Source organism: Gadus morhua, chromosome 8 (genome assembly GCF_902167405.1).
Source record: "Gadus morhua chromosome 8, gadMor3.0, whole genome shotgun sequence".
In the NCBI taxonomy this organism is placed as follows: domain Eukaryota; kingdom Metazoa; phylum Chordata; class Actinopteri; order Gadiformes; family Gadidae; genus Gadus; species Gadus morhua.
In genome coordinates, this window is record NC_044055.1 from 10,860,845 (window position 1) to 10,887,425 (window position 26,581).

General features: G+C 46.2%; 1 protein-coding gene across 3 annotated transcripts in view; it reads right to left on the minus strand.

Annotated features, from left to right (window-relative positions):
- The window catches only part of LOC115548543 (rho GTPase-activating protein 29), a 34,463-nt gene that overhangs the window by 3,957 nt on the left and 3,925 nt on the right, over positions 1-26,581 (minus strand). For 2 of the 3 annotated variants that reach the window (XM_030363267.1, XM_030363268.1), the window contains exons 3-19: positions 16,612-16,755; positions 12,652-12,748; positions 12,293-12,365; positions 11,913-11,973; positions 10,441-10,584; positions 10,070-10,134; positions 9,848-9,958; positions 9,551-9,631; positions 8,472-8,663; positions 7,833-7,970; positions 7,013-7,194; positions 5,169-5,317; positions 4,406-4,534; positions 3,658-3,756; positions 2,247-2,410; positions 635-823; positions 93-230 (exon numbers count right to left, since the gene is read on the minus strand). In XM_030363267.1, coding sequence (XP_030219127.1) covers positions 93-230; positions 635-823; positions 2,247-2,410; positions 3,658-3,756; positions 4,406-4,534; positions 5,169-5,317; positions 7,013-7,194; positions 7,833-7,970; positions 8,472-8,663; positions 9,551-9,631; positions 9,848-9,958; positions 10,070-10,134; positions 10,441-10,584; positions 11,913-11,973; positions 12,293-12,365; positions 12,652-12,748; positions 16,612-16,755 — 2,156 coding nt within the window. Of the gene's footprint in view, positions 1-92; positions 231-634; positions 824-2,246; positions 2,411-3,657; positions 3,757-4,405; positions 4,535-5,168; positions 5,318-7,012; positions 7,195-7,832; positions 7,971-8,471; positions 8,664-9,550; positions 9,632-9,847; positions 9,959-10,069; positions 10,135-10,440; positions 10,585-11,912; positions 11,974-12,292; positions 12,366-12,651; positions 12,749-13,303; positions 14,012-16,611; positions 16,756-26,581 lie in introns of those variants that run through there. The other variant, XM_030363269.1, reaches the window with a different exon arrangement.

The window sequence follows — 26,581 nt, forward strand, 5'->3', positions numbered from 1 at the left end:
GCCTGAGCACAGCAGCCATTGCCTTGAAACATATCTGACTAGAACATAAGACAGAAGGCTGCCGGTGGGTCTGGGAGGTTTTCGCGGCCCACCTGTCTCAGGTAGAGTTTGAGGACGTTGCTGATGTCGTGGGGTGAGAGGTCCGACAGCTCCACCAGCTCCTTGCCGTTCTCAAACGCTTGGCAGAGCTTCTCCACGCGAGACTTGGCCCCGTTCACACGGTAGATACCCTGTATCAGCACCAGTAAGGTCAATGTTAAATGTTTAGTAAAGTACAGGAACAAAAACAAACTTAGGTCGTATTTAGTAGTACATTGTAATTATAAAAGTGTCATCCCCAGAAAGCCATATGAATCAAAAAATGGGCAATTACAGTGCTATCCTTTCAGTTTAATTGTATCATTTGGCATCTCTTAAAAGATGGAATACTTGACTATGTCTTGTGTGAAGCAAACGATTGGATGAATCAAGTAACCAACCGCTTAAACTGTTTTGAATTGCAATGTGTAACATTCATTATGCAAACTTAATTGGCTGCATTTTTTAGCCTCTGTGGTTTATAATTGCTTGGTGGGAATGTTCCCTTAGGGGCTGTACAGGGCCAATAAACGGTTAGGAAAGAAAACAACACTACCTTGATGTTGAGGGCTCGGCTCTCAATCTCAGAGGTGCACTTCCTGATGATGAAGGGGACTCCGTCTGGGCTGTTCTTGGCTGCCTGGGCGAAGTCGATGCCAAACAGATGCAGACGTCCCTGAAGCTTCTTGTGGCCACACTGGATGGCCAGCGTCTCCAGACACTTTTTGTGGCAGGCCAGTGAACACTGGGCATCGCAGGGGAGAAAGAAGAGGATTTCAGTCAGTTTATATATTCGGTCCTGGGTAGTTAGGAGGCTCTCGATCCCAATGCATCATAGCACTGAACAAAAATATGTAGATTTTTCATCACTGAATATTGTCCATGTCATGTCTATTCCTGTCTACATGTTTTTCTGTGGTGAGAAGGTTTGTTTTCTGTCATGTGGGGGGTCATGGATGAATGTCATGATTGCTGCTGTATATATGTTTGTGTATGTTTTTCTGTGAATATGTGGGAAGAGGGTTTATCTGTCATCTGTTGCATATGTGGGAAGAGAGTTTATTTGTTATCTGTGTGCTACACAGTGTGGCTACACTGTGTCGTGCCTTTTTAAATGTATGCTGCCCTGAAACCAACTTGACTGTGTGAAAACAATTATCCCCTTCGGGACATTAAAGAACCTCAAGGAGGAGGCTCATGCTAGGAGACTCTCAATCCCAATCCGACTTGGTACATTGTTTGACCTGGAATGTTAGTTTGTGTGTATTCATCTTGTGACAGATGACATGAATGGGTGGTTTCACATGACCGGGCAAAAAGATTCAGTTGTCAAGGCCACTGGTTGCTCAGGCAATGTGAACAATGTGTCATTTTTTTGTGAACAACAACGCAATTCAATACCTTTTTCTCAGGAATGTGTTGGAAATGTCAAGAACCGGTCTCACGTATGTACATAACACATATAGCAAAATATGAATCATATATTACACATAACCATCACTGTTAGTTCCGGGTTACATCATGTAAATATTACCAACTGTTTCCTATGCTTTCAATTAAAGCTGAATAGCCTTCAATTTCCATGGGGATACTATTTATGTAGTAATATATATAAATATTGTTTTCCTGAGTTAGGACACTTGTTAATGGTCTTTCTACATTAACATTAACTACAATGCGATATTACAACAAAAATAATTGTGATGGGTCGATACTTTGACCTACTCTCTGCCACTTTGTGGTATTCAAACTACAACTTTCCAAATGAGCAACATTGATATCGAAATCAATACATTTGAAAGACAATTGTATTCATAGTATACTATGCCGTACTGTCGGCGCCACTGCAAACATGCAAATATATCTGCTACATACACAAATACATTGGTTTGTCCACACCAATAGTGCGTGCATGGCTCATAGCGAGAGGATACATGAGTATACCATGACACAAGTATCATGTTGCTAGCCAAACAAGGAGCCACTAATGTACACTTTAAATGTCAACAAGCTGCTATGTGTTGCACTTCAACCGGTTTGTCGGGAACGCGCCACCTAGACCGGTGGTTTATTCTAATCAATAGAGAAAGACCTTTACGCTGTGTGTGTGTGCGTGTGCGTGTGCGTGTGTGTGCCAGAGGCCCCCAGCGACCACGGGATGTCCTTACCTCCTCGCACTCGGCCCCGTGGAACACCACCAGGCTGTCACACTCCCGGCACTTGGAAGGGGCCCTCAGCTTGCGTAGCTTGTGGCTCTGGGCCGCCTTCGACATCTGGGCGTTGCGGAAGGGCCCCGGGGAGCTGGCTGTCTCCGTCACCATCTCCGCAAGACCTGGGAGGGGTCGGCGCAAATGTAAATGGACTGCATTTATATAGTGCTTTTCTAACCATTGGCCACCCAAAGCGCTTTACAATACTGCCTAACATTCACCGTTCACGCACACACCGACGGCGGAGTCAGCCATGCAAGGCGACAGCCAGCTCGTCGGGAGCAGTCAGGGTGAGGTGCCCAACCTTCAAGTTACCAGCCAACCCGCTGTACCTCCTGAGCTACCGACGCCCAGCGAAGGAAGGGTTCAGTGAGCAAATGGGATGGTCTCAATCATGAGCATTTTGCTTTTGGAGACTTGGTGAACAACAACCACAACAACCACAAACAACAAACCTGTTAGCGGTTATTATGATAAGGATGAGTTCAACCAGAAGTAGACCACAAAGAAAATCCTCAAACAACAGCACAGGGTCGGAAAATCGAATCAAACACCAACCTCAAAATGCACTTCCTCGTGAAAGGAGGATTAACATCCTACTTTGGCTTAAGAGTTTAATAACAACACATCGTGTCTAGTGAACAAAATAATACATCGTCTGGCGACACGGGCCATCTCTGCCTGCTCATGTCCCGGTCGCAAGTCAACATCTGGCCTTGTTGCAGAACTAGGCCAGTACACTTCCTGTAGTGGCCTAGCATCAAATGGTCCATTGTAAGTGGCGGCCTATTTTCAACTGGGACGACGATGAAAATAGGCCGTCACTCTTTAACACCGGCGATGGTGTTAAATAGTGAAATAGTCAAACGATCCCTGCTTCGGTTCCTTTGGTTCCCAGACGAAGGCCTCGCTTGGAATCGTTTGGCTTTAAAGGGTTGCAGCATACACAGCCATGATTCTCTATCGAGCCATTGTTTAGTCGATATTGCTATACAATATGCAGATTACAAAGTACCCTGCCCTAAGCTTTAGCCTAACTAAAAGGCTATCAAACTTTTAGAAGTATATCCGGCAAGCTCTACTAGAGTAAGAAGCAGGTCAAAACAGCTCATGTGGGGTTGTAACACGCATAGACAAAAATAGTAAGCAAGTAGTAAAACACAATTCTAATTATTAGACCACACACACACACACACACACACACACACACACACACACACACACACACACACACACACACACACACACACACACACACAGTCCCTCTTCTATCTGGTAGTATGCAGCCACACAGGCTGTATGTAGTTTGAAGTTAAAGGTTGTATAAACACGTCCACACCCACACACACACACACACACAGCCCCTCACCGTTGTCGGATGGAGAGGGGAGCTCCCTCTCGTCCAGATCATCAGCTGACGACATGGTCCCTGTGGATGGGGTCCTGGGGAGCTGGCGTTTGAAAACGCCTGCAAAGAAACAAATCAACCCAGATCCCTCATCATCTCAGCTTCACAGGGTGCACAGTGGCCTGTGTGGCTGAGAGCGCACCAACACTTTGATAGGGGAGTGCGCTCCTAATGTATACACAAGTCAGAGCTATGTGCGCGTGCGCGTGTGTTTTGGTTCCCCAAAGACTTCAGGGTATTGACTTAATGGTAGAGAACCAGTGGAGCAGTCAATGAGGAAGTTGGGACATTCTGCACGTCTGAAACACGACGAACAATACACTGCATATACCGACAGCAACAGTGTATAAAAATAGTGTTCAACACAAGAGAAGACACCGACTTTCAGGCTTTGCAAATTTTTCTCTGCTCAGCACACTTAGAATATAAAATGTATGAGATCAAAAAAGTGGTACTTATTGAACATAGGAAATTAAGGAATTATTAAGAGTTATACAAGAGTTATACGAGCAGACCTTCCAAAAACCCACTGCATTTCGTTGTACTGGTTGTTCTAACTTGTGTAATAACAATAAAGTTGAATCTAATCTAATCATGTTTGTTGTTGCTGCTTTAGAGCTCATAAATCAAGACCCACCACCACCAACATCATTTCTGCGACATCGCCGCCTCGATAATCCCCAAACCCAAAGAAAAGCCTGATCCATACCGGGGCTAGTGGTGGGAGAGTCCATGGAGCGGGACTCGCTACTGCCTCCCGCGCTCTCTGAGTCGCTGCACATGCCGCTCTGGCTGCCCTGGCTACCCGAGGCCCAGGCTCGTGTCGGGCCTCTCGGCGCTGCGTGAGGAAAGAACAGAGCAACACACATCCTCGTCACAAACCGATTCACGTCTGACCGCATCTTGCCACGGCGGAATGCCGATCATCCTATAGCATGCCTTGATAAGGAAGCGGAACTGATTGAAGTTGTGTCTGCGTGTGTGACAGTAGAGACGCCCCACATCAGATAAGAAGCACAACGTTTGTTGTTGAAAACAACAAACGTCCCTTGCAGGATGCTCATTTTTCACTCATATGATTTGTCTCTCTAAACGTCAACGATAGTTAAACAGAATTCGGTGAAGACGGCAGGATATTTTGAAGGTATTGGTTTGCTAAAATATATCGAGTGTGGTTTCTCATTCAGATTTCAAGTTGTACATTACGTGGGGGAGACTTAAGCTGAAACCTAGACTTAAAACTAAAAAGTCAAAAGTCCTCCAGCAACCTTGCACTGATTACTTTCCTGATCAGGCGATCGAGGAAAGAATGAAGCATAGTTTGTGCATTCAGCCTTCCTACTTAGCTCAAATGGTGTGTGTGTGTGTGTGTGTGTGTGTGTGTGTGTGTGTGTGTGTGTGTGTGTGTGTGTGTGTGTGTGTGTGTGTGTGTGTGTGTGTGTGTGTGTGTGTGTGTGTGTGCATGGGCCTACCTTGCGTCTCGCCTACGCAGTTGGACTTGCCGGGCCGGGTGTACAGGGGGCTGTCCACCTCGTCTCCGCTGAGCAGCTCGCCGGAGGCCTGGGACAGGTTACCATGGGACGAGTGGCTGCTGTCCACCGACCTCTTGTGGAACAGGAACCTGAGGAGGGCAAGGGGGAGAAGTGCTGGTTTGAATGCAATACCTCCATGTGGTTTCCTTGCCCGTAAAAGGACGCGGGTAGTGCATTTCTGCATTTTGATTTCTATCCGCGATACCACCACTGACACAACAACACACACATTCACGTTCATTTCCTGCTCCAACGCAGCTTGCGTTCGCTCACCTTGCCCTGGACTATTTATGGTCAAAAACCCGGCATTTAAGACAGGTCATGGCAGGGTACCACCCTGTTGTTTTGGTCGGTAGGAACAATCATTACACTTTGTTTATGCATTTTCTTAAGCACCTCTGGTAAGCAGCAGTGAGGAAAAGAAACTAAAGAAAAACAGAACTGAAAACTGAAAGCAGCCTGTCTTTCTCTTTAATTTGTATAGGGCAGCCACTGGAAGGGCATAGAATTAAAAATATTAGGCAAAATGTATTGTATACAGTATAAACTTGCAAGGACTTCACATATAGGTTTTACATATCCTTTCTCTGAGAGGCCCATCTACACAATGAAAACCTGGAAAGACGTAGAAGCTGAAAACATGCAGAAATGATATACAAATAACAAAAACAGCGGAAAAATGACGGCACAGGGATTTGCACGGTTGCCTGGACAATGGCTGCCTTCATCACATGAATATCTTTGATTCATAGTTCTGTTAAAAATTGACCAACCACATAAGTCCCTTCGCAGTGTTGACGAAAAGGCCCAACACTGCTGGGAGAGAGAAAAACAATAGTATTCCACTACCAAATAGTGCTGATAGCATTGTACAGTAACACAATGTGTGCTCTGTGTGTGTGTGCTCTCTGTGTGTGTGTGTGTGTGCTCTGTGTGTGTGTGCTCTGTGTGTGTGTGCTCTGTGTGTGTGTGTGTGTGTGTGTGTGTGTGTGTGTGTGTGTGTGTGTGTGTGTGTGTGTGTGTTCATGTGTGGATTTGTTTCAGCAGTGTGTGCGTGTGGCAGTGTGTGTGTCCGTATGCGTGGATTTTAAAGCTGGTGTTTTGAACAGCGTTGATAGCGAACCAAGAGTCACTCGAAACCTGAGCCAGAATCCCACACTTGCAATCTGCTCTGCCGCATTCAGCCTTTGCCACAGACATTTCCTGAGGAAGGGCAGAAAAATAAACTCGCATTCTCTCCCTCCCCTCTACACACTCTGGTTTTCTATCTCTCTCTCCCACCCTCTCTCTTTCTTTCTGCAACTCCCCGTCTGTTTCCACCACCCACGCATTACTGACTCATTGTCACCCTGAAAGTGGAACCAGGCCTAACCACGGGCTGAGACTTCTATAGGACAGTAGAGATTGTCCTAGTCAGCCGTTAGATTTCCCTAAATCCTGGCAGGTCAACATGCAAACATGTCTGACCCATTGTGTCTGAACATAAAACTTAGCCCCTATCTAATGCGATCGAGGTATTCATTATTAGGATAAAAAGATATGGGATTTATGTCTAAATACCGTATAGAAGTATCTGAATAGGTCTACATTGTTGAGCTGTAATATGATTGTGAATATGATTGATGGGTTATGAGAGGATCTTCCAACCCTAATAAACTCAGTGGATGAATAGTTTACGCTTGCATTACTGCAGCCATCATCACAATCAGCAAAATCAAGTAGCAACAAAGAATAATTCACTTTAAGTTTGATCCACTAAATAACGAATGATGGTGAGTCCGTACCTGTCGGAGGAGACGGAGTCCGAGTGCACGCGGCCTTTGGGCAGGTCCTGGGGCAGGTTGCGCACAAACTCAGCGTAGCGCTCACCGGGCTCGTACAGCTTGGCACTCTCGCTCAGCGCCTGGAAGTGGGTGGGCAGCGTGACGTTCTGCGCCTGCTGCATCTGGAACCAGTTCACCGTCACCTGGGAGTAGAAGGGGCCGCACACACAGGACAATAGCTTCAAATAAAATGTGGGTCAGTTTTAGTTGGCTCATGATTTTTTTGTATATTTTAATTTGATGATTTATTTTGTGCACTCTCCTGTTTTGTATAGCTTAAGTTTTAAGGTTTAAAAAAAAAAAAAGGTAGCCAGAGGCCAGAGCTTGTTATGGGCGGGGGGGGGGGGGGGGTTCTAAAGTCTCATTATAATGATTGAATAATGAGACCTTAGAAAGGCAGCCTTCCGATTGGTTACGGGTCAAAGTCATAGTTCAATTGCCCACCTCTTTAAGTATTTAATTGTATATCGAAGGTCATTGGATGCATGACTTCTTCCTATTACAACCTTCTTTTTTGAGGATTACCCTGCTTTGAGCCGGCCTTGTCTCATTACAATGATTGGGTCGGGAGACCTCAGAATACCTAAGGCAGCCTTTCGATTGGCTACGGGTAAAAGTCCCAGTCAAATCGCCCCCGCCTCTGTATGTATTTAACCGTGCCTCGAAGGTCACGTATGACTTATCCTTTCAAACCCTTCTTCTTAGAATCCCCCCCCCCCTCCAGCCTTCACGTGAGCAGCTCTGTACGACAGCGAGGAGGCTCCACCAGTAGGGTACTCACGGCCTTGAGCGTGAGGTCGCACCGGAACACCAGCTCTCTGATCTGGGTGAGGACGGTGCTCTTGGCGTTGGCCAGGTCCATGCGCCGGGCGCCCGCGTCCGCCGAGCAGCTCCGGCACTGCTCCTGGGCCTCTTCCACCTGGAGACCGGGGGGAGACCGGGGGAGAGACCGGGGGAGAGACCGGGGGAGAGACCGGGGGAGAGACCGGGACCCAAGAGTCGGATTAGTGATGTGTTCTTCGCAACACAGGTATCAACATACTTATACTGCAAAGGGACAATTCGTTGACGTTCATGGGCACAACAATACAAGAACAAATGAAAGATAGCACAACATTTATTGTAAATATTATCTTGTATTTCATTTTACTTTATTTTACATTGTCCCTTTCTACTTATTGAACCCTGGGTCAGAGACGAACGCAATTTGGATTCCTCTATTTTTCTTGCACATATTTTGGTATTGACAGTAAAGCTGACTTTGAACTTTAAAAATTATTGCTCTCCTTGAAATAATTCCAAGCATTCTCCGTTCAACCTGTCACAAACCAGGCAAAAAATAACAACAAAAAAAGAAGGCGTCAACCAAAACGATCCTCTGTATATTGTACTGGAGTGCCTGTACTGTAGCGCCTAGTACCTTCTGCAGGGCCTCTTCCTCGATCTTCCTCTTCTTCTCCAGCTGCTTGCTGCCCGCCGCCGTGGCCGGGGGCTGGGTCTGCTGCTGCTGCTCTTCCTGGGAGCGGATGGTGGACGAGCGCGCCCTCTGGTACTCCTCCCTGCGCTGGGCCTGCAGCGCGCGTGCCTTACGCATGCTGGCCTCCGCCTCCAGCTGGAAGGGACCGAAAAAGAACGTGACTAAATGGAACTGGGTAAAAATAACTGTGGAAATAACGTGGAACAGCCAGCCGGTTGGGAGTGTAGGTGGGGAGAGCCCGAACATGAACAAGTCTTGGTTAGGAAAGGGAACTATGTTTTGCTTATGAATGAAGTAAATGCATTAATTTACACTTTTCAATAAGGTCTCATTAATTGACCATTAACTAAAATGAGTTACTGCAGTAATAAGCGTTAGGTAACAATGAACTAAGAGTTAACTCATTTTCTAGGAATCATTTACTAATGGTGTTCACAAGATATTAATTTCAACATTATTGAACCGGGTTAGGTTTAACCCTAACCCCTATAATAATGTTATGCAATAATACCTTTTACTGTGTTAACAAATATGTATCACTTCAACACAGGTGTTCTGTTTATTAACTGTTAGTCAATTGTTAAGTAGAATGAGGTAATGCTAATAAATGGTTCATTAATGTACTGTTATTGCAAAGTATTACCCATACATTCTCTTATAAGTAAATGTATGAATGTATTCCTTCTTCAAGTACGAAATATCCTACGCTGTTTTAAAATGTATTTTTTAATAATGACGTTTGCCCCATTTCAGAAACGCCATTTTGGATGATAACATCAGCTGTTAACATCTCCTAAGAAAACATTTAGAAAGCTATGAAACACACCCTCAAACAGAAGCATGATTAAACTTAACGACTGGGGATTGACCTTCCTCCACTCTACTCTACCCTGCCCTAACGGATCAACATGAAGGATGTTACCAGGAGCAAAGATAGCACCTGGGATACAGATTGTGAGCAGAGGGCTACACGTCACCAACAGTTACAGCGATCACTCCACAGGGGGAAAACTCCTGCATACCATTTTCTTCTGCTCTCTCTGCCACTGCTCCTTGATGTCCTTCCTCAGCTTGTCCAGTTCGTTCTTACGGGCCGACAGCGGCTAAGAAACAAACAGAGGTCAGCGATTATTGTCATTGGACGGCAAGGTTATCTATCATGGCCAATAGAAAATCAACATTCAAATGGGGTATCAGACGATCAGTGATTGGGCAAAAGAGAAAACATGTGTTTTTAGAACAAAGCTAACATGCCAGCCAGACTGTTGTTCCTGAACCATTTCATACTCATACTATGTGTGCGTATCAGTTGTGGTTACCTGGATGAACTTGTTGGTTTGAAGGGCCATGACGCTCTGAACAAGCAGCTGGCTGTACTCAATGTCCTTCTTCAGCGTGGAGACGTAGATGTCACTGAATGGCATGTAGTCCTTTGATGAAAGAAAACAGAAATACCTTTGGATGAGGATATTGTTTATTACACTTGATATTAAGTTCCACATGATCAGAAGAGTACTTCCTAACCGCAGATTATTAATTACCTGTTGACTTAGAAGGGCCTTTGCAGACTCTGCCATTTTGCCATAGCTTTTAGCACACTCGATATCTACGAAGAGGAGAAAGACATGTGAGGCAGAGAGTGAGAATCAGAATAAGTCTTCAAATGTTTTTCGTGATGAGTGTACTCCTGAAATGCAAGGGTTCACGTGCATTTACAACTGGATTGCCAGAGTTCACGCTGATTCCACACAGTGAAGTAGTTGCACAAACGCAACTACTTCCCTGTGTTGAATGAGCGTTCATATAAAAAAATCTAAACACTCCATTGGAATCGTAGTAGCCCCACTACGTTCGACATAAACACCAATGTAACCCCTGGTAGGTTTCTCTTGGACCAGGTCTTGGGCCTCACCCATGGCTAGGCGCTTCTCCACCCAGGCCAGCAGGTCCTTGATGTATTTGGACCAGGCTTTGGCGTAGAGCAGCGCTGACTCCACGCCGCTCTGGTTCTTCTGCAGGGTCAGATCCACTTCCTCCTCCCGCGACAGCGCCACCTCTGGGGGGGAAGCAGAAATGTATTTTCATAGGTCGTTAACCTGATAACATAATTCCCCCAAAGTCATATCTTGGCCAAATTTAGATTTTTAACCTAACTCTGCTCTTCTCACGCTGCTCATTCACTGTGCCTCATTTGGCTATATCCTAAGCCAACCAGAGTGCTTTTTACATTCCATAATCACTATCTGCCAAAGTCATCTATTTGAATTGTGCGTTTTTTGACGCTAAATACAAGTTGAACCTCAAAATATGACTTTGAGGCTAACGATGTGTAACCCATGTGGAAACTGGCTTCCATTTCATATTGTCCCGTCGGGTTCTGTAATGGGACGCGGTCAAACAGAAAAATACAGAGAAGAGAAAATTGTTCAGCCTCTGGGGGACATGAAAGTGTCAAATGAAATGTTTTGAATAGTGAAAAATTGAATGCGAACGGAATGCAGGCCTAAACCTCCAAAGCACGCTACGAGGAAATGGCTTGGTAAATAGAGCCAAACCGAAACAACATCAAACTTTGAACCGCAGTTCTATCAGTACAGGGTACGGCAGCGGCCTGTTCACAATTATGTAAACTTTGACGTCACTACCGGGGATTCGCCTGAGCCAATCAGAAACAGAAGTCGCCTAACCCCCAGTGTGATGCACACCCTGCCGCTAGATCAGAAGGGATTCCTCCTCCGTATCGTAAATACACCTACAGTATGTACTGTACGGGGGAGCCGTCAATAACCCCCTGAACGACACCTCGGTCGTGCGATCCGTCTGATTCAACCCAAACCCCACCATGTGTTTCCCATCACACGCGTCACCACTGATTAACAGGCGAGGAATGCTAAACATGTGCATGGAGCTGGGGGGAAAAGGGCAGCCCACGGATAGGATGAAAAAAGCTGCAGAAATAACAGGGGTTGAGACGCACCGGCGTAGGGCGGGCCCACCTCAGGCATTCGAGAGGCCGTATAGCCTAAGTCATTGAGCCAGTTCCCAAAGCGACCCAGGGCCTCAGGCAAACCCAGCGCAATATTAAACCGGATCTCCCGCCAGCCCAGTCACTTTAATAACAATCACAGCAATTACTACGCTCTAGGCTGAACGCAATTAATACCCTGGGATGCCCAGGGCCAAATTTAATTATTTAAAAGGATGACTGTGTGTGTGTGTGTGTGTGTGTGTGTGTGTGTGTGTGTGTGTGTGTGTGTGTGTGTGTGTGTGTGTGTGTGTGTGTGTGTGTGTGTGTGTTTGTGTAGGTGTGTGTAGGTGTGTGTAGGTGTGTGTAGGTGTGTGTAGGTGTGTGCGTGTGTGTGTGATGATTAACACTGCACTTACCTGCGAGGTCACTTTTCTCCGAGCCATATCTGCCGGGATCCACAGACAGGTTGTCAAAAGACTGAAAAAAAGGACACGATGCAGATTTAAGCACAGGGAGCGAAAAAAAAAGCAGCGAGAAACTCATCAAGCGGACATCAGAGACGCTGGATGCATTCAATCTTGACGACAGAGAGAAAAATGGCTTTGAGGCTGTTTCCCTGTAAAGTACAGGGCTTTGTAAAAAAAAAAAAAAAAAAAACACTAGTTTTTGGAGACCCCTTTAATAGAGCCGTTTGAACTCGTGTCTGAGAGCGGTGCTTTGAAGATAACCAGCTGAAAAAGGGCCCAGGAGACGAGAGACAAGAGGCGAAAGGGAAGTGTGTGTGACGCGGTCTTACCCTGGTTCTCCTGGTCTGGGGGATCCCCAACCCTGGGCCGCTGTCCACATCTCCCATAAGGAAGTCAGACACTCTGGAAACATACGCAGAGGGGAAGAACTCAGCACCAGGAACATGATGGTCAACCATACATTAATACTCCTGCTGCTGAAAATGTTACAAAAATAACTAATCCCTTGATTCAAAAAGACTACTTTAATGGTTTGGGTCTTATTCCGCTTAAGTTGGGTGCAATATACTACACACTATTTGTCTTTTTTGACAAAGCAGGGTAGTAGTGGAAACAGTTTTATAGCCCCTTACGTTTAACAAAGAAAGTCATAAATGGTGCTGAAAAGGTAAACAAACACTCTACTCACACATTGCCGAATGTGAATGCCAAAGTGTCAATGGACGCGTATATCTCGCCAAATATAGCCTTTTTATTTTCTGGGCTCACTTCCCTGCAGTCGACGGCTGTAAAGCAGAGATAAACCACATGAAAACATCCAACAAAAAGCAGCCACTGCCGACATGACGAGTGCGTCAGATTTGGGTTATAGCTGAGATCACAGTTGCCTATACATTCAAACCACATTGCTGTGTTTGTAAAAAAGTTCTCAGGTTACTTTTGCCTTTGGTCAAACTAAACGAAAGATATCGATTTTAGCATTCAGAAAAGCAAACATACATTTAGTTATTGCTGCATGACAAAACTAACTAAGAAAAAAAAGCTAAAAGACCGAATAAACATTGTTACTGATTTTATCGAGTGCAGCACATAATAAAATCTGTTTACATAGGTTTGTAAACCCTTGGCTTCCAAGAAGCAAATAAATTTTTACAAGTAAAGTGAAAAAAAGGTTTGCAGTGACAAATTGCAGGAATCCAAAAATCTGAAACAACAAATGCAATGGCGCACCAAAAGCTTTGGAGGCTGACAATTAGAAAGTTTAGACATATATACTTTAAAAAAAAAAAACACTTTCTGCATTCCAAAGCAGTGGCTGTGTGTGTCTACGAGGGTCTTACTTCAACAAAAAATGGCTACAGGAAGACCTTCCAAGTGCAGGGAGAGTTTTGAAGAATGCAGTTCATCTCCAATCCCCTGGTTTGATATTCCATTGGCACATCCAAAACAAATCCAAAACGCCAAACACGATCAACGACGCGATAATCCGAGCGTGGAACAACCCCGGAGTCAAAGGTTGGCGATTCCTTGCACTCTCTGCGTGCGTTTGGTTGTTTCTCTGCGATGCGACCGACCCTTTTCAGAACGCAGTCGGAGGAAGCCACAGGCAGGAGAGGCGGAGAGAGAAAAAACTTTGCAGAGTGCTTCCTGTTTCACCACAGGAAACGCTTGCATTGCTCGACTTTTGTGACGACATGCTGTACCGTCAGAGCGCCACGACCCGTAGCCCCCTTTTCGTCACCCCGTAGCGAGACAGAGGGAACCGAAACTCGACTCAAAACAATCTGGGAATAATGGAAAGACATCAACTCCTAACCCTCCAACGGACTCCGTCATCGGCGCTTCCTGCGGGCAAACCTGGAGCGCGAATAAATATGTCCCTTCTACGAATTAGGTGGGGTCACCCGAAAGTTGTGGGGAGTGGAGCAGCCAGTGTGCTGGTGGTGCTGGCCTACCCTGCCACTGGAGCGCTGCTATTCCCATTCCCAGGCCCCGGGGCCTCGGAGCGGGAGCGCTGGCTTCTTCCTCAGGACATCCTGCGAGTCTCATAACAATGATTCTAGAGTGCTGACACCCCCCCGGCCCTGCCCCCCCTCTCTAGGAACCGTTGTTATATGGGAACCACCATGTCAAGTGCAAGGCCCCCACTGACTAATTGTACACTTAACTGGCACGGTTAAGGCGTCAAACCAAACGTCTGATGGATGAGCTGTCATTGTGCTTTGTGAGTCGACTAATTGTGGCAGCGACGCATTTCCAGTATACAAAAAAAGTATTCACTTCTTTCGTCAGCAAACGCCCTTATAATGAATGTGATGCAACGTGATTAGGAAATCCAGTTATCAGACACTTATTTCACATCTGAACGAACAAAACAATAATCAGTGCTTGGAGTTTAGCATTGTTATTCTCTGTCTGCAAAAAATAAAAGTGAAAAATACTAGAAACACGAGCTGTAGGCCTACACACAATGTGTGTATAATCCAACTGTCTAACATATAATTCCTGCAGGCGTTTGTGTATTCAAGCATTTCATGCTTATAAAGCCATCCTAATAATGAGTAATGTGCCATTGAATGAGGTATAGGCCTACTACTCCTACATTACAAACAATAACAAAAGATTGTTAACACCAGTCAAATAAATACCCCTGGAGTTCATACCTCACGTAACCATGAGACTGATCCAGCAGCTGTCCGATAAGCAAGCACAATAAAAAACAGTGGAAATATTATGATTCCTCGATTCAAGGCCAGAGATGCACCGCAGTAAACAGATTCAATTCCTGCCTTGTTCTCTACGCCATCTTTGCCTGGACGAGATGCACGCTGATCTCCTCAAGACAAAGATGGCGGAGAGAACAAGGCAAGAATTTCAATTACTCGAGAAAGTTGATATTTTTATTGCGTTGGCCTTGAGATTACCGTAAGGTGAGAAGGAATGGAAACTTAAGAAGATTGAGCCCGAGAATGAGGAGGCCTTGAATGTGGTTTGAACGGACGATAGTTGGTTCAAAGATTAAATCTGCAGAAGTAACAAAACCAGTGGGCAAAGACAAACATTGTACAATGCAACACCGCAGACAATGAAGCTTTGTGCGTCCAGGCAGCCGGGGTTTACGTGTGCTTTTTGACACTTTCTCTCCCTGTGTGTGTGTGTGTGTGTGTGTGTGTGTGTGTGTGTGTGTGTGTGTGTGTGTGTGTGTGTGTGTGTGTGTGTGTGTGTGTGTGTGTGTGTGTGTGTGTGTGTGTGTGTGTGTGTGTGTGTGACAGATATAAATGTGTATCTTCTATTATTTAAACAGTAATCCGCTGGTAGGAATGGAAGCTGAGACATTCCATCCAAAGCATGTTTTAGTGGGGACTGTTTTTCTTCTACTTCTTCTCCTTCTTCTTGTTTTCCCCCTGAATTCCTGGCAGTCGTTCAAAGAGTGGAGGGCCCAAGCGATCACACCCTGGGATCAAAGCTCTGGCGACCGGGAACACGGGGGGGAACAAGGGAAAGCACTCTGGAGGAACGCCGTCGCACAGGCCCCACCATCGTCCCAGCCATTCAGCGGGGGTCTCCGGAGGTCTCCGCGGGTCTCCTGCTGATTCATGGCTCTTTACACCCCCCCGGTGCCGCCCCTCCACTCTCCCTTTCAGCCCGGCTCACTGTCCCCTTTATGCTCCGGGGTTTTGAGTTACATGCTGGCGGGTCGGGCTCCACAGATTGAGGGGCTTGTAAGCCCCCCCCTGGTGGATGGGAACTTCCATGCGTCAGAGTGATCTCACCGGGGTACCACGATGCCAAGTTCTGTGGGGCTGCCACGCACTGGCAAACATCTTTCGGGATAGAGAGAGACGGATGTAGTTCATGCCTTCATGTGTACATGAGGTCATTCGTCCGAGTGTGTCCATTTCCTGCTCTGAGATCAAACAAAGAAGTTGTTTTCTGTTCCCCCTGTAGCGACTACACCCGCCGTTAGTGTCTTGGCTATTTACTTATCCATCTTTTTGGGCATTCCGGGCATCGCTCACAAAGTCAGTGTGGCGATGACATGCATTCTTAGGTCTGAATTGTGTTTCAGATGTGGAGATAGGGCAGGTGGATCAGCAGACAGCCAGAGACACACCCAAACAGACGCATGCACACGTACACACGCACGTATACACACACGGACGCTGGTCTGAACAAAAGGCAGAGAATGGGGCTTTATGGTGACAGGATGCCATCCTGTCACCATGTCGCAGGAGTGCGGAATGCAAATTACACCTGTACCGAAGAGGCCGAGTGAAAAAAATGAATATTATCCTTGTTGGTCATCACCCTGCTTGCGTATTCATTACATTCATGTTCCTCTTGCATGGAAGGAGTTATGGTGTGCATCATTTTTATTGAATAAAAAACACTAAACAAAACATTTCTACTCTACGTCAATTTGAAAACAATGGACGAACCAAGTCGAGAGAATACGTGTGAGAGAGGTTCAGTCAGTGTCAGTCTGGAGCGATGCAAAGGACCCCCTGAACTGATCTGCAGAGCTACAATGCCATGCCCCCCCCGCCCCCCCCATGTCAACACGTGTCAACATCACCCGCTGTCTGTCCGTCTGTATGTCTGTGTTGGTGTGTGCGCATCCACTCCAGATAGAGTAGCGGGGGCTGACCTTTGACCCTTGCGATGACCGTTCCGGCGGCTCCCAGGATGTCCGTCGAGTTGAGCGAGGGGTGTTTGCCGATGACGGCCTTCAGGACTCGAAGCAGCTCGGCCAGGCGCTCCTGCACCGTGGGCTGCAGACCCTCCTGGAGCTCTGTGTGGAGAGAGAGAGAGGAGGGGGGACGCTTTCTTTATTCTGGGTGGAAATAGTAACATAGTTACGCCATTAAATGCGTTTATGGAAACATTTTTAGCAACCGGAAGGGGAGGAGTAGGGGTGAAATCCAACGCTAGGCAATAGACGCTGTCCACTTCCGTTCAGCCAGACTATTGTGATTATGACATACGAGTCATCACCTGTAATCATCCGTTCCATGTCTATCTTTCACCTACAGAGCTAATCATAATATTAATTCAAATTCTAGTGTTTTCTCATCTGCATGCTCATGCAAGCACATGGTATGACGGTAACAGTGAGGGAATGCTATGACACTTATTTTCGAATCGTGCTGAAAGACCTTCGAATCAAGACATAGTGTCTTGTTGCAGCAAGACACTATGTTGCAACCCATCTGTTTAACATGGATTGCACATGCATTCAAGCAGAAACGCACACGCACACACAGACTAACTATTAAAATAGCCAAACAAGCTGTCAACAAGGTAAAGAGGAAGTAAGGGGTTAGGGGGGTTACAAATATAGTGCAAACCCCAATATTTGCATGGTGCCCGAGCAACAACCTCACTGTAATGAACGACTGAATTAACCCCAGACTGAGACCCCCTCAAAAACTAATTCAATTAGGAATCACGACAGGTTGACTTGTTCAACCTTTACCCACATTGTTGGCCAGATAAAGATCTTCCTTTCCTGCTGTTTTCAGTTGTGAAAATGTGAAGGAAGACATGACTCAAATGACATAGCCGGTGTCTCCGTCCTAGCGCAGACTGGTTTCTTTGTCATACAGCCGTCTGCGTAAACTCTTGAGGCAAAGCCTTTCTTTTAAGCAAAATGCCAGAGGACGACACGAAAGAATGCCCCCAACGCCTTCTGATTACACCTGCATGCATGCTCGCTTCTACCCCCACTGTCGTTGGGCTATGACAAAAATGTATTCTGTCCTAATGAGGGAGCAGATAACCAAGTAGAGGTATGCCTTTTGAAGACTTTCTGACTCAGGTTCTGTTTCAGAAGATCTTTATTGTCCTTGAAAGCAATTGCCATTACAGCAATGGCAGACATCCAACAGGACATAACACGACACACAGATATCGCAGAGGTCCTATAGCTTAAATAATACAAAAGGGGATACGATTAAAACTGAGAATCTCATTGTAACGTGGAACAGTTAGAATGAAATGACAGAAAAATGTGAAGGGTGAATTGCGGAGGAAGTAATGCATGCATGATGTAAGAGAATTCCTCGAGGTGTTTTGAATAATCCCCTAGCTGTCTTCTTATGTCACTAAACTATGAGAGACACCGAGGCAGTATAACTGAGAGGAGTCCAAATCCTTGTATGCAGATAAGAAAACACAGGGTTTGGATGATGGATGCATTTTAATAGAAAGTCTTTGTGTGAACTTGCCAAACTGAAAAACAAACGGTATGCAACTTGTTGTTGTGACTCGTGAGTCTGACGTTGTTCCCCCCACTATCTTCAGAGGCCTTGTAAAGATGAAAGTGTCTGTTGAACGTTGTCATGTAATGAAATCCAATAAAGTCTGAACTTTAAACTGACTTCTTTAGATCGCACAACTTTTCCTAGCGGAATTGAACTCAAATAAAAAAAACTAACTGCACTGCTGGATGCCCAAGCTTTCTTCACACTGCAAGGTTTAAATCTAAATGTAGCCACAAAACCAAGCACGCCTTTAAAATGCACAGTTACGTTCCAAAATAAACCTAATAAAACACAAATTAGAAACGACGGCATCAACAAAAAGGAGCATGAAAGAAATTAAATCTTGGCATGGGACTCAGAACCATGCCACCAACAAAGCCAGTTGGATAGGCTTATGTTGCAGTGCGTAATATACAGCTATGTGCTGGCAATCAGTCAACAGGTGAGTTCACGTCTAACTGGCTGTTTTGCACACAGGGCTGTACACAACAAGCGGCCCGTCTGGTTTGAATCAAGGCCGCACCGCTGACGTAGCGGGTTGGGACGGGAGGCGTAGTTTATGGTGAAGTTAAAAGGATTTACAGGGGCCGTCGAAATTAGATGACTGTGTGTGTGTGTGTGTGTGTGTGTGTGTGTGTGTGTGTGTGTGTGTGTGTGTGTGTGTGTGTGTGTGTGTGTGTGTGTGCGCTTACCCTGGGGTTATATCGAACCCACACCCATTCCACTGCCAAAAGTTCTAGCCTCCACTATGTGATACAGAACAGCCACACACACACACACACACACACACACACACACACACACACACACACACACACACACACACACCCCCCCCCCCCCCCCCCCTGATGTGTTGATCAAATTGCGACAAATTGGCTGGTTATCTTAAGAGCCAATCAGTAGCACCCAGGTTTGTAGCACATGATGTCATCTTACCACCACTTTCATTTGATCAAACTTAATTGAACTCAGAGGGATAAAACCAATTTAATTGATTTGATCCCTCCTTGAGATGCTGGACTCGTAACCTGAAGCCCCTTCCCTGGGCTGAAGGCGATATCCCTTTGACCCTCACCGCCTCATGATTACAGGCCGTCACCACGTCGTTGGGCCGAGGTGGCTAGCCCCCAGGGGGAAAGGTCTCTGACCCCCCTCAACTCCCACCACCGCCCACCCCTTTTGAAGTCTCCGCTCCTATACCGAGGCCGACAAAGGACCTTCATTAAAAGACCATCATCACCTCGCTCTAATCCCTCCCTCTCTCAGTTGTGGTCGGCTGGTGTTTCCAGCGGGAACAACGGCGTTTGATGCCTTTCAGGCCGGAGGAAACGAGGCGGCCGCTGATTAGCACATGAGAGTGGGGCCGGCCATGGAGTTTGGCACACCTGAGGGTCTTTGGTTTTGAATGACAAAAGGTGGACGCTGACCAGGAGCGTGCTGCGAGGCAGGATGTCATTCACAAGGCTACCAAACCGGGGCTTTGAATCCCGTTAACCCTCAACCTATGTGAGAAGAAGCATGTAGAAGTTCCCGTTATTGTGAATGGATGTAGTGAACTAGGGTGGACAGAACGTTGTTGGTGTCGTCGTGTTCGTTTGAATAATAGTGGGAAAGTCTAACTTTAAAAGCACCAATCCCTCCGACTACAATAGGTTTCAATAAAACTTGACTGAAGAAATATATATTGTTTGCACACGCATAAACACACACACACACACACACACACACACACACACACACACACACACACACACACACACACACACACACACAGGAGGACAGCTGTGAAGCTAAGCAAAACCAGCTGAAGCCCTTCTGGGTCACTACAGACTCAATATAATTAGGCTGTTTAGATCACACTTAAACGGCCACCCACAAAAGAAAAACCACAATAAACGGCAACAGATTCAATTTGGGGGGAAAAATATCGCCAACTTAACGACACTGATCATCATCAAAACAGTAGGACCGCTCTGGGTGCGAATCGGGCTGCCGTTGACGAGTGGTGTAAAGAGGGGGTCTGACGTGTACTCGCTGGGGTGGAAAAGACAGCTCGTCGAGGGGCTGGTAGAATGGCCAGTGAACCGTCTCATTGTCAGCCCAGCGCCGGGGCACACCACATCTAGCCGCGGCCGCAAATTGCTTTTGTCACAACAATGGCATCAAAAAAGCTGCTCGCTGGAAATGTGTTGGGCGATTGTGGGAAGGCCGCGCGGAGGCGGGCCTTTGTGGCGGGGGAGATAACAGGCGGTGTAGCGTGGGGCCTGGTGGCATTGTTTCAATGAAAGACCCAGCCAAACACACACGCGCATACACACAAACACACACACAAACACACACACATCATGGTACAATACTGGCCCACCTTCTACACAGTGGGGACAGATGATCTGATGCCCTATTTTGATCGCAGGAATCTCATCTAATCAGCTCCATTATGGTTTGCTCCTGGGATTCTGAGGTCATGAAATCATAATATCTGTCAAAATATGGATTTCAACCTCATATGATCACATTCAATATTAGACCTTTTATATACTAGGCTTTCCAGCAGCAGAAGTGGTTTCAGGTTTTAACTTTGATTTGATGAGAAAAGCATTTTCAAAACCATAAGCAGCAGATTTTAATTTGAACAGATGTTAACAAATTTAAAACGTATTGTTTCATCAACTGAATCACTTCAGCACTATTGAATATGCAAGGAATAACCCACTATGGGGTGGTTATCCGACCGTGCCTTTCCATGGCCTCATCACCTCCCCCGATGTACAGTATTTTCCAGTAACAGGAGACCCCGGAGTGGTTTATTACGCCTAAACCACAGTTACCGTCCAACAATCACTAAATATGAGTTACTTCCATCTACAACTTTCATCATTTCCTATGGACTTCAATCAGCTGAAATATAAATATCCCGAGGAGTGGCACAAATTGTGTTTGTGTCAACAGCAAAAAGTCTGTTTGGATTTGAGCGCATTGATGTGAAACTGTAGAAAGGCAGAGGTGTCCCTGCATTGAAGAATAATGCACACCCATGGATCATGATTCACTCATCAGGATCAAGTAATTAACAATGTCATTGTATAATAGTAATTAAGAACGTGTGTGTGTGGTTATACCTCCGGTCTCAGTTTCAACCCAATGCTAAACTGGAAGATCTTCTTAGGATAACAAAAGTTTGGGTGGACTTAATCTTGTGTCCTTCGACAATACCAAGCTCGACAGAAAGTAGGCCAACCACAGAGCTTAATATATGCCTTTCAAGCCCTCTTAAGTCTTCCCGTAAACCTGCTGTCAGCTTGGTGGGGAGATCCCATTGTTTTCTTCCGTCTTCACGTGCGTCAGGTAGGACAATGTGGGGAGGGAAAAAAGCCACTTCCAGCCCCCCCCCCTGCCCTCCTCTCCAGCTGGCAACAACAGGCAATCAAATATCCTGTCTGGACACGCAAGACCCTTCCAGGTGAAGCAGGCACGCCCCGGCAGATGTCTGGTGACCAGGCGTTATTCCTGGGAGAAGGGGCCCCGGGGACAACCGTAGAGGAGGCCCCCAGGAAGTCGTGCTCCCCGGAGCCTCGACGACTCGCCCCTGTCTGCACCTCTCTGGCCCTCCCTTCGAGGGAGGGTGAGGATGGGCGGATGACTTGACGGGCTGGAAGCCTTGCTTAATCCCACAACTAAAACAGTGGACTTAAGGCCCAAAGGGCGGTTCCCATTCACTCGGGATCCATCCGCCCCATTCCATGATGGTGACAGCCGTCTTGGTGTTTGGAGCCAACTGACTCATTTCGTCCCGGAGAGATGAGCCCATCCAGGTTTGAAGCAGGAGAACAAGCTTATAAACATGGCGAAGTAGATGTGGATTTTTTTAACCTTTTATTCTATGTCCAATGCCTTGAAACATGGCGACATTTAATTTCATTTAATCGTCTGTTTCGACATGAGAAAAGTTAGGCTCAGGAAAACGAGGAGGGAGTCAATACCGAATCTAAAGCATATGAACTCAATTGTCGAAGGAATCAGGGCTGGACATTTTCCGGAGTTGCCCTCTCACACATGTATGCTCACAGCAGGAGCATACTGGAAATATTCCCCTTTGTGTTAGCTGAGGGATTGTGCCTGGAAGGAGTATGCAGGAGGCAGGACATGACTCAAAAAGGTTATACTTCAGAAATCACAGCATTTTGTTTGTGGGTTGATGTGTTGATATCAATACTACATGCATTTGCATGCCAGTTGCATGATAGAAATGTTATCAACACTCGCTGGGAATTCTTCCTCTTCTTTGCATTTTTGGCCACCTAACTGTAATGGAGTATATGCGGATCTAATCGCTGTGATTCCTCCATTCTAATGACCTGCGCTATTCACACATGAGCTAAATCAGACATTACTCAGACATTTACTCAGGAGCTGGCAGGGAAAAAAATATTTTTATCATCCGGTTCAACTGACATTTACATTCTCACATACATCTCCTCCAGGTCTGGATAAGTTCAGGGTTGCAGTGCATGTGTGAATGGGGCATTACATCTCGATATTGATATTCTATAACTTAATCAGTCAACCCAATACAAGACAGGATTTGGTCAGGTGTCGTTTTACTTTTTCCTCAAACAGTAACATTGTCTGGACTCAAATACCAAGATGGAAAGCTCCCAGTAGCCAGTAACTCGTTGGCACCGCTGAGATGACCGCAACGTGATCTGCAACAGGTGGGCTGGTTTGGTCAGGGTTCTATTTAAACCACCTTCTCAAGCCCCTTACTTAACTAAGCAAATGCAGCTTTACTGGGTGCCTAGCCGAGTCGTCGTCATCCCCCGCCTTGTTTGGACAGTGAGAGAGGGCTCCCTCTAGGCATCCGGCAGACAGTAAACAGCAGGCTATCCATAAACAGCCAGCTACCTGAACTCTAGAATAACTGCATTTTTTGAGGGCTGGGATTTTGCCCCAAAGGCCAGACTTACTCCTTGAGATAATTCAACATCTATGAATTACTTTACAATAGGCAGACGGACAGAGAAATATTCTGGTATCACAATACCTTTGTCTGAAAGGTGATATGCCACTGAAAGGAGAATAACAACATTGATAGGTAAATAGGTTGTATTTTTCCACATGTAGCCTTAGTACCACACAATATCAGACTGTGGATGTGTCTTGCAAAGGAGCTTCTGGTTACCTAATGTATTCATTCAATTTAAAAAGTATTCTCTTTTCCTTCTTAATAATTTGTTAAGTGTAAAACATAGCCCCTGGTTATTATCATTTTGCCTTTGCATAAAGTCAAAGATAAGCACATTCAACAGGCTGCACACTGTTTGAGGAAATCTGCGTGTGTGTTCCACAGAGGTTGGGCTGCACTTGGCCTTACAAATGAGCGCTGTGTGTAGCTGCCTCAGCGCCACACATGCATTCACGGTTGTAAATTTCAGGGGGTCCACCCCAAAAGGCCCCCATGTGGGCTCCCTGTAGCAGGGAGAACCGTGGGGCACAGCTCAACCCTCACCGTGGCTTCTCTCTGGTGCCAAGATTCTGGGGCTAATAACCATAAATCCTCACCCAGTAAACACAACCCGACCACAGGCTTCCACAGAGAAACATCTCTCGGCATCCGTGGAGGAGTAGACTGTCCAACAAATCTCTCCTTTTTCACCTCACAAGAGGAGCAGGCCATTAAACCATTAAGGGCAAGGATTTGTCTTTTCTTCCGAGGAAAGGCACCACCCGCAAACCGTTTGTGAAGTGGCCACTTTGGCAGGCATGGTAGCACTTTTCACTGGGAGGGAGTACCCCATAGTTTGCCGCGTGATGACTAGAGACTTTTTTTTAATTCAAAGTTTAAGCTCAAATTAAAAAACGAAATTTACTTAAACTTAAAATAAACCAATGGCACCACTTGTGTCAATAAAGGAGGTATAAACGGTTTGGGTTAGTGGTTAATCGCTCTTAATACATTAGGCCTTTGTTACGCATTAGGCCTACATTAGTTAGTGTAGGACAGACAGCGGTACAGAAGGAGGAGACAGAACAAAACAGCTCTTCTGGAGCGGCGCAGGAGTTTATCAGCGTTGTGATGAAACTAGTGGGGAGAAAATAAGTGGTGGAAGAGAGATTAGGTCAGGTCCACCTGCCACGGTCAGTCTCTTCCTCAGCTCAACAGAGCAATAGTGGTAGTACAGTATCTGCGAAGCACTGTACAGTCCCGCTATACATTGAGCAAATAAGCCCCAAACGTTGAGATAAGCAAACACATTGTGAGACGGTTGCTCATCTCATAAGCGGAAAACTGTTGTTTATTCCAATTGCGCCTGGGGTGTGGTGGTTAAAACCAGGACTTTCCAGGAGAACCAAACCCCAGAGGGCCGAGAGGGCCTTTCGGCGCTTATCTCTACTGCTCTAACTGCATAAAAAGCCCTTTAAGTATATGCTGTTGCTGTAGTCTCATCCAACCTCATGGGCCTCCACAAAAAAAAAAAATCCATATTTCCAACTGCCGGCAGCTCAGCATACATTCCTCAGCTTCTTGGGCTTGAGAACGGGGGGAAAACCACTGAGCATTTCAGAACTATGTGAGGCATCTTAAGAGATTGTGAAAGAGAAGCTATAGGCTCTATGCCCTTGAAGAGGAAACTCTTTTTTCTGCTCCTTGCATTCATCAGAGTAAAAACAACACAATTATTACCCAAGTCAGCTTTTCGATATTCAGTTCACACCGAGGACCTGATTTTCTTTTTAAATGTATACTGGACATGTTTATTTAAAGTTTAAATGGATGACGGTAACATCTACTGGCACCATTTTATTCAGCTACAAAGTGTAGCATATTCTTCCTTCTCAACCGTTCGATGTAAACATGTATACTTTGTAAAGAAATAGAATGACCAGTATGTGGAGGTTGAATTGCAATTGTATTTCCCCATTTTCCCAGACAATCTGCTTCACACCTTCCACATGGGGCTCTTGAAGACACTATAGCTACAAGTGAACATTTGTTTAAAAGGAATGCAGAGTATGTGGAAGAGGAGGGGGATGGGAGGGGGCCGGCTGCTCCACTGTGTATGGAGAGCTCTCTTTTCATCCAGATTTAAACCATTAGCCAGGCTTTTTCCATCTCTGAATAACCGAATCACAGCCTTCTGAAATTAAAATAAAAAAGGTCATCTGCTTTGGCATTCCCTGTATTCCCAAATTAAAAGTTTATTGTCCCTACGGTTGTTCCGTTATCCGTTACTTCTTTAGCTTAGATTGTAAACATTTGAATGTGCCAATGTAAAAAGTAAGCATAGTATGCCACAAAAGGGTGAGCTAGGTTTGACTTTGATGGTCTGGAATTGAACAACCCTTTTGTAAACGATTGTTACTTCTTGCTGGACTTTGTGTCTAACGCCCGGCTGTCATATTGTTCCCCCCCAACCACCTCTTTCATTTTCCGTTGGCCCTACTACTCCTCCAAATCCACTCCTCACGGGAGCACTGGGGGAGGGGAGGAAGAAACTCCTGCTCGGCCAAGGGATGTTAATGAAAGTAGGGCCACACTTGTTGTTCAACGCCCCTTGCTCCAGCCCGCTTCAATCCCACACTAAAAAGTCGTCCTCCAATTCTGCGGCAAATTCAAGACGCATAACGACGAGGCCCGGAGCCCCCGGGGCGTGAGACGGAGCGGACCGAGGGGTCAATGGCGGGCGTTGGTGGACCGTGGAAGAAGACAAAGATTATCTTGACCCAACAGGGGGCATGGCTACTGGGCTACATAGGGGGGGGGGGGGGGTCATCCAGATCCAATCAGGCGCAACTCCTACTGCCCCGCATTCTTGGCTCCTTGACAGCTCCATTATTGGTGATCACGCACCTTATCATGGCCCTGCTCTCATGGGAGCAAAAGGGGGATCGTACAGACAACATCTTCACCCCGACTCTGACCACAGGGGTCTGTGGGTGTTTCTCCATGGGTGTAACGAATGTGGCCGGTCTGGTCCGCTCGCGACGCGGTTTGTAGCTCTCCCAACCAAAGCATGTTTTGCTTGGGCATTGCCTCCGGCTGTGGTGCGCCTTAAGGTTGTGTTAAGGAAGAAGGAAAACAACGACATGCTGAGCTAGCGCTTGGCGTTCGGCGTTCGGGGAGGACCCGACGGAGTGAAACGTTTTAGGGTGGGAATTTTTGGAGGGGTGCACGTTACGCTGTTGTTTTTTCACACTGGACCTCGCACAAAATATGCGTGGAATAACACGGACGCTGGCATGGGCCTGCCCACCTCCTCCACTGTGTTTATGCTGTTCTCAGCTTTCTTAGGACGCATGGAAAACCCGCCGTGCGGACGGACTTCCCTGCGGAGCGAGATGTTGACGCACTCTGCA